Source organism: Acyrthosiphon pisum, chromosome A1, assembly GCF_005508785.2.
Source record: "Acyrthosiphon pisum isolate AL4f chromosome A1, pea_aphid_22Mar2018_4r6ur, whole genome shotgun sequence".
NCBI lineage: Eukaryota > Metazoa > Arthropoda > Insecta > Hemiptera > Aphididae > Acyrthosiphon > Acyrthosiphon pisum.
The window spans coordinates 120,219,266-120,233,672 of record NC_042494.1 but is presented as its reverse complement, the minus strand read 5'-3'; the positions used below and the strand labels follow the sequence as shown (position 1 = coordinate 120,233,672).

At 28.4% G+C, this 14,407-nt stretch overlaps 1 protein-coding gene and 1 long non-coding RNA gene across 2 annotated transcripts; one reads left to right on the top strand and one right to left on the bottom strand.

Annotated features, from left to right (window-relative positions):
* Nucleotides 1-4,645: 4,645 nt before the first annotated feature.
* Nucleotides 4,646-10,994, bottom strand: LOC100159762 (ubiquitin-conjugating enyzme E2r-like). Its single transcript, NM_001161939.1, is given in 5 exon segments — nt 4,646-4,928; nt 5,004-5,138; nt 5,278-5,375; nt 8,097-8,183; nt 10,277-10,994. Coding segments are annotated over 5 exon segments (729 nt in total). The 5' UTR covers nt 10,457-10,994; the 3' UTR covers nt 4,646-4,699.
* A 228-nt stretch (nt 10,995-11,222) lies between these two features.
* Nucleotides 11,223-12,107, top strand: LOC115033833. The gene is made up of 2 exons (XR_003839157.1): nt 11,223-11,356; nt 11,420-12,107. It is a non-coding gene; the product is annotated as an uncharacterized LOC115033833 (long non-coding RNA).
* Nucleotides 12,108-14,407: the final 2,300 nt, after the last annotated feature.

Genomic DNA, 14,407 nt, shown 5'->3' with positions numbered 1-14,407 from the left:
AAATCAAAGAAGGAAATGAGAAAAGCTTACCAGAATTTTTAACTGCAATAGCACACACAATACGTTTTTATTGATCTATATATTATACTTTAAATACTTATATACTTTTATACTCGACAATTAACATTACAATATTATAATATTAGTGAAAAATGTTTTGACTTTTGACTTAATAATGACCTAACCTTATAATTTATTAATGTGATAATACTAACAATTTTATTTTAATATATGAATAAATTTAATAATTTCCTTAATATATTTAATTAAGGAAATTGAAACACTTTTATTTTCCCTAAAGGTGATGACAAGCCCACAAAAATAAAAATAAAGTGTGTAAAATAAATTTATTCATTGCTGTTTAGAATCTAAAATATATGTTATGTGTACAATATGACCAATAATGTGTAAAATTTTTTTAAATAATACCTAATTTAATACTTTAATTTTAATTGTTATATATTATTTAATTATTTAATTTGACTTTTTTTTCCGTGGCTTATTTTTCCCATGGCTTTTTATTCTGTGGATTATTTTTCCCGTGGCTTTTTTTCCCTGGATTTTTTTTATTGGCTTTTTTTTCCGTGGCTTTTTTTTCTGAATACCTAAATTAATACTGCAATCAATGTAAAATATTATATTAAATGCTTTACCTGATTCGCAGTTGTTCGTAAATTATGTTGAAAGAGTTTTTAGATTTTAGGTGACACAAGGTAATACTTCAAATATAGAACTCGAAATAAAAACGCACTGACTTTGACTTAACATAAGAAGTCCAGTTGTCGCTCGTGGAAATCGATGTTGATATTTTTAGAGGTTCTTACTCGGTGGCTGGTGCTCATGCACTGATTTAAGGGACGATACGAATATGTCTACCAGAGAGTGGTAGGCGGTTTTTATCAAAGGTTTTTTGTACTTCACGGACCTAGATTTCTCTTTGGCGGCAAGGACCTTTTTTATCATTAATTTTCTCTGGCGACATATATAAGAATTCTGCACGCCCTGCACACCACGGAGTACCAGTAGGTACGTGCCGATTTCTTAAATCGTGATCGCATAATAGGGATCGTACCTATTTGTCGATGACAATGATTTTATTGGGGATGTTCGATTTCTACAAGCGACAGTCTGGCCGTTATTTATTACTGTGTAAGATTTTAGTTTATAATTATAATGGTGTGTGAGCATATCATTACAGTGTAAAAAAATATTTTTATTCACTACTGTTCAAATTGCCCGCCAGGTTCAAACTTCAAATTTTCCGATTTTCATATTGGCTATAATAGTTATAACATATTACATAGCCTGATAGCCACATAAGTCAGAGGTCGGCAACCTTTTTTGGCGAAAGAGCAAAAGTTATAACGTACAAAATCTCCCAGTTTTTAAACAGTCACAGCCACTAAAATTTTTCGTTTCAATATTGTAATATTGAATACTGTCGAAAACAATTTTTTCGTTGAAAAAATGTCGTTTACACACATATTATGATCTTTCCGAGCTGATGTAGTGTATGCGTGGTATACCTAACCACTTGCATGCTACAGTCAATATAAAGTACTTATTCACTATGTATAAAATGTACTAATGTATAGTTTCCGTAAATAGCTCACTATGTATAAAATGTACTAATGTATAGTTTCCGTAAATAGCTACTGAACACAGAACATTATATTATATAGTACTTTTAGGCACATTTATACGCGATCTACCTCTATGTTAATGGTATAAAATGTAAAATATTTCAGCAAGCGAATTCAAGGTCTCGAAACTCAGAAGTCCTGCGGCGATGACGCAGAATTCGAACGTAAGGGAAATAATACAATTAAAATAATAGGTGAATATGGAAAATCGCGTCATCTAAATGATACTATATGGCATTGCGTGCGTGTACAATCATTTATATTTCTCTAATGACGTGCTCCGTATACAGGTATGTAAGTATTAAAGTATATGCATTATGCAGTGTATTATCTTTTTAGACGTCTTTCCCGGGGACGCGCCAAACATGGATCGATCTAGTACATATAATATAGTAGTAGGTATATTCGAAAATCCCATTTAGGTAACACCAATGTAACTATATGATAATAAAAACACCTGTGTATATTGTAGATACCCACGGGACATAGGTTTAGACGTTTAGTCATAACTCAAGTACCTATACAAATATATTATAATAGATATCTATCAATAATAGCTTATGGATATAATATAATATTATTATTATAATAATAATAAATAATAAAAATAAAGACGATTAAAATGTTTAGCATCGTACTATCGTAAGTTAGGCCTACCTACCGCATACATTTCCGGATACTTAGCTCATAGACCATGGCTGTAAACTTGGTGGCTATTTCATATTTGTCGGTCTTTTAACAATCACACCTATGACCTATATAGATAATACTAGAGAAACTTTGAAATATCTCAAACGTAAAATGAATTAAAAGGACATTTACATAATTCACGAGCCTATCCTACCAAAATATTTGCTACTTTTTTGAATGAACACAACGTTTACCACTATGGCACTATATATTATATTTATATGGAATTTAAAATTATACTACAAAATTTAGTTAGAAAAAAAAAATTAAAATCATTATGAAAACTTAATTTTTTTATTTTAGATGCTCATATTATCCACACAGATTAAACACTTGAAGTAGATCCATAATTCATTAATAATAATTCACCTATAGATATTTACATAATATAATATGCAAGTACCTATAATACAGTAATACCCATAGTTACAATATATAAACACACTATATAATTGTTATCTTCTCTTAGATGAATGTGCAATATAAATATTGAATACAATTATGAAGATAAACGCTCATATCCTCACTAATAGTATTATGTTCACGTATTTTAAAATATAAAATATTTTGTTAATTAATTGTAATCGCTCGGGAACATATTATAATGCATGCACATACAATAACAAAAACAAGATATTATTACAAAAGATACATTTTACTATATTATACAATACATTCACACATTAGATTTCAGAAGTCGTGTTTACATGGTATTAACAGTTATTTTTTTTTTAAGCGTTGGCGTTTATCTTACGTACAAAAAAGTAGGATAATTTTCTACTTATAAATAATGTTATATTGTTGATCCGTACACAGTTATAATAACAACAATCATACAAATAATGTATAATCAAACATAAAAAATATTTATATGTTTATATGTATATATATATATGTATTTGAATATCCATTATTGTATATCACGGGTCCTGTGGAGGTATATATTTTATGTACCAATAGGTACATAATTTACTATTAAAGATAATAATATTGTTATATCATAGTGTTTCTTGGACAGACAAAATTGAAATTATCTTTTGAATAATGTTCCTATAGTTTTAAAAAGTACTTTATAATTTTGAACAAATTATATTTATTCAACAGTTATATAAAACAATTAGGGTTGATTAAAGTTATTTTTCTCTTGTGAAGTCTGTATATCAAATACAGCAATCGCAGGTTTTATTTTAAGTAATATTGTGAAATTTAATATGTATATTGTGTTAGACCAAATCACACAAGAAACATAGGTGTGTTAATTACACAACATAAATAAAACCACCAACTAAATAGTATAGTTTAATAGAATACAATTTTAAAATTAATCTCTTAATCAACTATGTGAACTTGTATAACTCGTAAGTTCATAATATTTGTTTAATTTTTAAGTAGGTATTCGCACCAAAACACGTATACACATATATTCTTAATACATTTTACATGTTAATAAAATATAACATAAAATGGTCTGACCGATTAAAAAAACGTGCAATCATTCTTAGCCGTGTCTTTATATATATAATACCCTAATAACAAATACGAAAGTATGTAGATCAATAGTGAACAAATTAAAGACATCATTAAAATTTATAAATACATAAATTGGTAGGTAAACTATTTTTGTTTTTGGTTTTTTTTTTGTTTTATAATTCTAAACAAAAATTTTATAGTACCAAAATAGACAAATTAAAAAAAAAAATGAATTTTAAATGAAATGTTTATATTTTCATGTTATGAGCTCATTTTTTTCTTTTTGTTATCACATATATAAGACATAAGTATTAAAAACAATAATAAACGTTAAATTCAATTTACTATCTACAAGAGTGTAGCAATAACACAGTATTTAAATTTGACAAATAACATTCTCAGTCATTTTAACTGACTACAAAGGATTTAAACAAATAATTAAAGAAACAAAACACTTTAAGAAAAATTAAGTTTATAGAAGATGGGATGATCAAGAAGAAGCTATAAACTAAGTCAATAGATATTATATTATTATTAAATTTTTTTTTTTTAGTAGTAATTTATTAAAAAATTATACAGTTAAGTTAAAATTTGGAGGAAGCAAAAAAATAATATGTATATAAATATATACTTATGTATGTAGAGTATGTATGTATGTATGCATGTATGTATGAAAACCTACCGTGTATAAGTGACTGTAGGATATCAGAACAATGTCACATATTGTCATCTTAATGTTTAAGATCACATGCAAAGAGACCATTGACCCCAAAACAGAACATAAATCAATGGCTTAAATTATTTTGTCCAACACAGACAAATTTTCAGTAGCAATTATTATGTCTGTTTATTAAATATTGTTTAATGTTTTGTAAATGCCTAATAGTTGTTTGGTTTCACGATTCACCATTGCCACTATCAGTAGCATCATCTTGATACTCTTCTTCAGAGTTTGCATCAGACTCAACATCTAAGTCGTAGTCTTCTACATAAAAATCACTGTCCATAGCAGCAGCAGCAGCTGAAGACCGAGCAACATGGCTCACTTTACAATAATCTTCAAGCGTAAGTGGAACCACAACTCCATCTCTATCAGCCTCTAATCGGCCGCTTACAACTTGTTTTCTGAAATAATCAGTAAAAATTAACATGGCAACTAATCTTATTTTTAATAAAATGTTTCAAGTAAAAAAAACTTACTTTATTATGTTTTCATATTCTTTATCTTTTCCTTTGGAATCTTTCCACCGTCTGTACATGATGGAAGCATCCACATTAGCAGGACTAAATGTATTTGGTTCATTTAGTAAAGAAATTACAGATAGTAATACTGTCCTATAGATGTATAACAAAATAGTGTAAATAATTATGTTGATACATATTTTAAAATTACAATTGTTGGCTTTTTTTAACAGAGAAATTGTGAAAGCGTGACATCAAATAAATTGCATATTGAATTTGGTAGTGTTGTTACCTGACACTTTGGGTAGGATTCCATCTTTCACATGGTAACTCTCCAGACTGAGGATCATCTATTGGTGGGTGAAGAATTGAAATACATAAATCACCATTCTGGAAAAAATGTATCATATTATGTAATGTAATGAAATATTTTATTATTTAAAAACTCATTAACCTTGACCTAGATATACACGGAACATGAAATAAAGTAATAAGTAACCAAATAACTATGTATGTAATAATGTTGAAGGGAGTAACAAAAAGTATATTTTAAAACAATAATAATATATCAATTGAAATATGAGTAAGTTACTGAGTTGTTAAACTATAGAAATGAAATAACTGCAGTAGCTAATTAGTAATTTTCTAGTTAATGGTCTGTTCGGAAATCTTATTTTTTTGAGAAAGTGTAGAATTTCACGCTTTCTTTGTTAATTTCTTCCTACCTTTATGTTTTTTTAAACCACTTTTAGTACAACTCTTATACACTAGTTTTATGAAAAAAAATATTTACCAGACAATTAAAATGCTATATAATTTATCTCAGTCTTTAAATTTAATGTATTCATCTATATTACCGATGTAGTTTTTGTTGTTGATAAATATAATTATTATTTCATGATTATTATTCAATATTGGTCAATAGATAACAAAAAAAAAAATTATGAAAAAGTCATGATCACAATTATGTTGGAATATTAATATTACCTAATATAAATTAATAATGTATTAATTATTATTTTATTAAATTTTAACCTTCTATTTCATTCAGTATTTCAATGTAATCAATATTGATTATTGGTCAATAGATAACAAAAATAAAATAAAATAATGTTAAAGTGATCAATATAATTATGTTGGAACTTGGAATACTCATATTAATATAAACTAATAATGTATTAAGTTATTTTATTAAATTTTAACCTTCTATCTCTATAATAACAATAATGATCAAAAACTATGAGAATCATACACAATTTATATTGATATTACTATTGCTCAGTACTCAATGTGACCTTCTTTACAAACGAATAAATACTGAACTCACTTGGGGCCATAAGCAAAATCCTACTTATCATTTTAATATGATTACCTTGATGTTACAACTAAACAGGTATTTTCATAACACATAGTGGTATCTCAAGTAGTAATAGGCTCAATAGAACCAATTTGTTCTTTATAAGGACAAGAACTTGGCAGTGACCTCCTAGGTTAATTTGACTTTCCTTACATTTGTCCCTGATACACAGAGAATTACAGTAAAATAAATATCTTTATAATATCTAATATTTTTCTCTCAACAATTATTTACCACTTTAGTTAAAATTAATATTTACCATTTAAAAATAACAATTAATATTACATATTATTATGGATTACTTTTACTACCATAATATTATATTAAATTATTAATTAATTAAAATAGAAAATTATTATAATTGTAGTACATTTACAATACCAATAAATTACATTTTTTTGAGATCTTAAGGTATTATTTTAAGGATGCCAAGTTCAATTCAATAAATTAATATTTTTTTTCAATTTATTTATATTCAAATACTTTTTAAAAGATGTTTATTGATTTATATAATGATTTATTATTTTGTATATTGTACATTTTGGTACATAACATAAGTCAGCACAATTTCTAAATTATAATTATCATATTTTATTATTTAACTGTTATGTTGTCATCGTATGAAGTAATTAATCTGATACCTCTGATATACATACAAATTATTTCCAGTCTGGTAAACATGCAAATGAATATTCATTTTACATCTTGTATTTTATGCTTTGAAAATCAGATTTTTTCAGATACCTATGTAAGTTTTTATGTTTACAAAAAGTAAAATTAAAATATCAACGAGATTTTTAAGTTATACTTATAATAGTTATACTAATAACATTCTTTAAATATTTAGGTTTTTAGTAAACTAGGCAAATCATAATAAATTTCAAAAATTGAAATACAAAATTATATAACTATGTACACTTTTATTTTTGATAACATCACAGTAGGTTTAATCTTTAATTGCAATACACAACATAAGACACACAATAAAACACTACACATTGTGGTATTTATCTTTATAATAATAATGGGTATTTTTAATATTCAACTAAAAGTCGATCTAGTATTATAGTTGAGCAAGGTATATATTATAATGAGTAATAAGTAATAACTGATAGGAATAATATTATAAAGAGCAAGATTATTGAAATTATTTTTCTCAAATAATCTATTAGTAAGAATTAATAAAAATATACCTATTCACGTTTAAATTACGAAATTCAACAAATTTAAATGTACCTATGTACTTAAAAAAAATTCTTTGGAAAAATAATAAAATATTTAGCTAACATACTTTTAGTGTTCCAAAAATAAAATAACATAGTACCTAGATTTATCTTTATAAAATTAAAACCTAAAACTATTACATACTTAAGTTGATAAGTTTAAATTATTTAAATTATTATTTAAATATTCTTAACCTCATAAAAGTATATAACTCAAAATGAAGTATCAGCAATTGGTTACTTATTTGTTGTTTCCGTTTAGTGTTTACCATACGTGTAACTTAAGAAATTTACATGTTGCATAATCAATACAGTTTTGAACTAGTTAATAATTAGTTCAAATTGACCTTTAATTAAATGGTAATAGGTACTTATTCAAAATATTATATCTGATTTCTAGTGTTAAATTTGTATTTTAAATAAATACCTACCATCCACTACCAACTTATTTTATACCTAATTTTAATTATTGCTTATTATTATGCTTATTTTTAAAATTTCAAATATTAAGTTCAAATATAAGTAACATACCTCATACACATTAGGATGCCATACTTTTGTCAGAAATCTTATAGTTGGTGGCGAATATGGATAGTCTGCTGGAAACTTCATATGAGCCTATAAGACAATACATTTAATTGATTATTTTTAATCAAAATACAATAACGTTTCAATATATATTATAAAAATATTTCCTAGATATGTAGGACCACTAGGATCTAAATATTGAATACGATGATGACATAAAATATTTTTGTAGGTAAGTAAATTCAAAAATTAGATTTTAGGTAAAGGTTAGTCTACCTAGAATTTATATTTTGAATATTGAAAATACTTACCTAAATTTAACAGAAAATAGAGGTATTCTACACACAAAACTGTGTGTACAATTTGGTTACTTTCTTTTTTAACCATAATAAAAGTGGTAAAAAATAATGTGTAATTTAATACTTAACCCATTAATTTAAACCACAGTTGAATGGGATAACTGTGATTTCATGGGGCAACTTTGATACACTTATATTTTTATTCACCAGAGTACTATCTCGAGTACTATGATGATTAAATTTTTTTTTCTAGTTGAAATGAGGTTAATTTGATATTACATTAAGAAATATAGGTATTAAAGTTGGCCACTATTTTGTGTAACTTTGATAGCATATTATAAAGATTGATATCTCTAAAGATAACATCAGAAATTCAAAAATTAAAACGTTAAAAAATTGATCATAACTAACAGTAACTAAGATTTAATTTTGAGAGTTTTATCGTTAATACTATAGAAGTTATCCATTAAATAAAAAGTAAAATTGTCATGAAATAGTAAAAAAATTATTAAAGCAACCCCATTTTACGGCATGTCTTTAAATTGTATCTATGATGAGCAGGGCCAAATTAAAGGGGTGGCAGAGTGGTCATCTACCCCTGGGTGCAAGATTTGCATATTATTTTTAGTTATAAAAACCTGGTTTTTTTACACTATTTATTTTAATATTAGCTTATATAGTAATATATACTATTTTACTATTTAATTATTATTCTTATGACTCATAATAAAGTGTATGAGAATTTAGGTATAAGCTTCCTATGAGTTAATTCAAATAAATAGTTTTGTAAGATGGGCTGTAGCCCCCCCCCCCCCAGAATTTTTACCCTAGTAGTGTCTATGGATGTGAAGTATAAATAATGGATAATATCAAACTATAAGGGTAGGTATAGGGCGAAAAATAGGAAGGAGGTGCAATTATCGACCAGAGGCGCAAAATGTCTTTAATCCGGCCCTGATGACAAGCCCACTCACAGATTAAAAAGAAATTGGAATTATGAATTCTTACTTTGACAAAATAAATACTCAATTGTATTCCTTTCTTTACACCTAAATGTCAAATGATATAACTTATACCTAGGATATTACCAATGGATGAGGGTAACTTTCCCTATCAAGCCATTCTTGTTACAAATGTATGTATTTTGATGTCATAATAAAAAATATTACATGAGTAGGTATTATATAGATTGTTTTTCTGCTTTCCAATATAACAAAAAAAGTTAAGTTGATATTTTATAAATATTGAATATGTAGGTACCTACATAGGTATATTTAAGGTATAATACCTATATCTATAAAACATTTTTTACTTTACCCAAAATGTTTGAAAATTATTTATGTTTGGCTTTTAATTTTAATTTAGCACTTACTTATACTACCTAATTATTAATTTCAAGATAAGTAGGTATAGGTAATAATTTACATACTAAACAGATAGGTAAACATAATATTGTGTAAGATGATAATAACATTTAAAATGTTAGGTATATTTAAATCACCTATAGCTAAGATATTCGAGTATATAACAGATATAATCATAAATTAATGTTTGTTATAAGTTTGGCCTCAAAGAAAAGGCAAACAATAGTGATTGAAATGTTTCAGTCCTAATGACATGTTGAGGTAGGTAAGTAAGTTAAGTAGATTGGTATGTATTATGGGTAGATTTCTTTTATGGAAATGTAAATAACAAATTTGTTATGTGTGTGGTGCACTGTAATTTATTTGAATTTGACAAAATACATTGAAAATAAATCATTATTGGTGACCTACATAAATGCAAATACCATTAGATACATTCAAAACAAACCAATCGGGAAATATCTGTAGTTATACCTACCTAACTATAAACAAAAAAGATAGGAAAGACAAAATAAGGCACCTTGAAATATCCTCCTTGGTAAAGGGTTTCTGGTGGTCCGAATATGGCCACTTCCCACTCTCGTAGATTGTCCTCGATCAGCTTTACTCTGAATCCTTCGACGGGTTCATCCTGAAGACTCTTGTACTCGTGCGCTAGGGCTCTGTGGGCGCTCGACGATAGTATCTGATTGATAGCCATAAATAATGTGTCGTCACTACGATCAGTGCGTTTAAAGTATAATATTGTTGTAAATTTTATATCGATGCGGTATGGATTTCGGAAAAAGTCAAAAAATTGTTTTTCACAAAAGGCGCATAACTGCGACGTTATTCTTCAAACGACAGAGGCGAGCACACTGCGCATTATTTTCTCTATTGTTACGACCGTTGTTACTAAGTTAAATGAAACAACGAGCAGGCACACGGATGACGATGACGACGATGAACCGCAACAATATAATGTATTATTATTGCACGGCCGTGTGCGTGCGCGTATGATGTTTGTGCGTAGCGTATTATACGATTGTGTCGGATATTATATTTTTTTTATTCGTCAGACGAAATAAAACGACGCGGCGGCGGCGGTCCGAAAGTTGTTGCTTGTGCGTAATAATAATAATAATAGTAATAACAACAACAATAATGATAATAATATGTTTTTTTTTTTAAATAATATGTAATATTATAATTATTATTGCACGAATATAATAACAATAATGTGTATATTGTATGTGACTTGTGAATCGCGAGTGCGATCGTGTCCCCGTACGGCAGGCTGTAGTGGTGCCGTGGTGGTGGCGAACAGAGAGAGCGGCGGGAGTGCGTAAAAAAATAGCAAAAACGAACGAAAAAAAAACAATAACAAAGATAACGGGACGACGACGACTTTGAACGAAGAGGAAACGCGTCGCAGATCGTCGACGGCGGCTGCAGAGTCGTCGCGCGTGTTGTGCCTTGTGCGTGTTACGGGTCGCGACGGTGGCGGAACGGCCGAGACGGCATCGGATACCGGAGTAGTGATGGAAGTACGGGAAGGTGAGAGACCGAAATCGAGAAAAAAAACGTTTTACTCGACGGAACGATCTGCAGTTGTACGACAGTACGATACTATATTGTATTTGTATACATATATTAAAATATTGTTATTATCATATTTTATCAGAGTACGACGGCGGAGGAGTGAGGTCCGAGGACTACGATCGCCACGCGGCGTGTCGGGGGCGGGAGGGACACAATGGAACAAGGCTGCCAGCCAGTCGAGAACAGCTGAGCGGTGTTGGCCGACTTGTCGTGTGCGCCGTGCGGAGTGTTTGCAACCACCGTATAAATCTATAATTATAGCCGTGTGCCCGTGTATGCAGCTGCACGTATCTTCTGAGTTCAGACCGTCCGCGATCCGGAATTCATCGGGGATTCACAATTCTGGACTATTACCCTTTTGTATACCCTCAACTCTTGTATATAGTTTTGGTTCAGTAATCTTTTATCTATGGTGGATCGGCCTGACCGCGCGCACGCCGTCTACAGACGACGTGTTCCATCGTCTATTTTGTCAAATAGTATTATTATGGTGTACTGATACGGCATTTATAATATTTTTTTTATGTACAGGCGGATTTCCCTAGCATGCTCACCTCCATTTTTTCTTCAATAATGAAATTATTCAAGTTTTTATTTTAATCACAAATTAACTATATTAATTCGTGATTTTATTGTTTAAATCTATACTTAAGCACCATAATTTTAATACTTAATTTTTTTATAATATTTAAATAGAATTGTCTATGGCAATATTTTTCCGTTAAGAATTGCCCTTTTTTACTTTAAAAATAAAATTGTTAATTAGATTACCTTTTTTTTAAATTAGTATGTAGGTACCTAATTCAAAATTCGAACGAGTAGTTTTTGTGTAACTTTGTAAACTAAGGATACTAGGTCCATATTTCATATTATGATAAAGAGGTTGGATGATTATGAAGATTGTGTCATATTTATGCTTTGAAAATTTTAGTAATTTATATAAATCCATTAGCATTCTATACATTGTAAAAATTGTCAAAGTATAATAAATACTTATTCCAATTTTAGATCTATTTTATATTTTTGTAAAACAATTTTTAAGAACTATTAAAAATCAAGGGTGTAGCTAAAAATTTCATCAGGACAGGGGACAACCAAGTGTATTTTTATTTAAATTTTTATCCCAATTTAAAATTTCGTTAAACATTAACATATTTGTTAGATATTAATTGTCAGTGGGTGGCGGGGCAATTGCCACTTTGGCTACGTTTTGACTATTATCTTTAGAAGGTAATGAGCAAAGGCGTATTTATGATTTCGGCGCCCCTTTTTTCTCAGTTTCCTTCTTTTAACTTTTAATAACTTCATTTTGAAAACAATTTATTTATGCTCTAATGAAGGCGCCCTTCTTTCATTTCTCTAATGAAGTTCGCCTCCCTCTAAATGCGCCACTGGTAATGAGGTAAATACATTATACATTTCAATAAATCGGAAACTACTCGTTTGAATTTTTATTTAAATGAATCTACATTTTTGAACAAATCATCTGCTTAACAATTTACAGTGAAAAAAGGTTTGTTCTAATTTGAAACAAAGAAGTTTGTATCCCCATAGAACTCTTTAAATTGTATAAACATCCAAATAATAAATTAAAATATAATCCTCAAGCGTTAATAAGTAGCCAAGCAGGTACTAGGTATAATTAAAAATTAAAAAATCATAATTTAAATAAATGTATTATTAAACGAAATATGGGGGTAACGTTACTCACTAGGTGAGTATGTTTAGTGAATCACCTTGTATATTGTAATAATCTATACATATAAAATCCAAATATCACTTAGCCATCGATCGCTCTAACTCAAAAACTAAGCAACATACGAACTTGAAATTTGGAATAGAGGTTCTTCTCATATTTTTACCGTGCAATACGAAAGAATTTGCTAAAATTCGCATTTTAAAGAGGTGCTCAAATAGGGATATTGAGGTTCACGATGGAAATTGGAAATTTTATTTTTATTTATTAATAGTTGCCATTGGTTACAGTTTACAGTAGAAATTAGTATTTATTTATTATTGGTTATTCGGGTAGATCAGGTAAAGCTTGCATCAAATCAAATTATTGAACATCGCTTACCAGGGTAGCTGAGTTGCACTTACTGCAGCAAGTTACACCCAAAAAAAGTTGAACAATCATAATTTTTTTAAGAGTTGCTATTTTTTACGGGCAACGAAGTGCACGGGTTCAGCTAGTATTATACTATGATTGATGATAATATTATGATTTATGCGGTCGATAACATTTGACGCAATCTCCTAGCTGGGGAGCGACGTCATAGGAGTGCTGAAATAATGTATGATCTTGCTAAGACCCATAAAGTAGCCAGTAGGGGATCTTCCCTCCATTATATAATAATAATATACTTCATAGTTGATGTTTATTTAATTAAAGAAAAATACATTATATTGAATTAATAAAATAGATAGATAATTTTATTTTACATCAATAAGATGTAACAAAATATGGTAAGTATTTAATATATTACTATAATAATTCACACAAAGTTTTCAATTTTATAAAGGAAATAAAAATAATTCACTGTATTATCTAATATATTATATTGTGTTCGGAGTAAGTAAATATATCTACATACCTATTAAAATAAATGTTAAAATAAAATGCAAAAATTCAAACCAAAAATGCGATTATTTAGATAAATTACTCAGAGTAACTGGGAATACTTATTTAAAACTTGAAGGAGGTTTTAAGATTTGTCAAACAGGTATGTAACCAGCATTTATAAAGGGGGGGCCCTAAAATAAATGGGGTCTGCCACATTTTATATATAAAATACTAATAATACAATAATTTATATTTCATAAGACTTGTTTGATATTTTTGTTAATACACATATAACTGTATATAACTATATGTCTATATGTCATAGATGTTAAATAAAACATTTTAGAGGACGCTACACCCGCATACGTTGTCTCCGTCTTACAAATGTACGATATGGCAAAAACTGTTTTGCGCGGGACAACTTTTCTAGCACCATATTTGTTATAGAGCTACCAAATTTTCACAACACGTAAAAAAGAAATTTATCTGTGCAACAGCGTGCTCTTT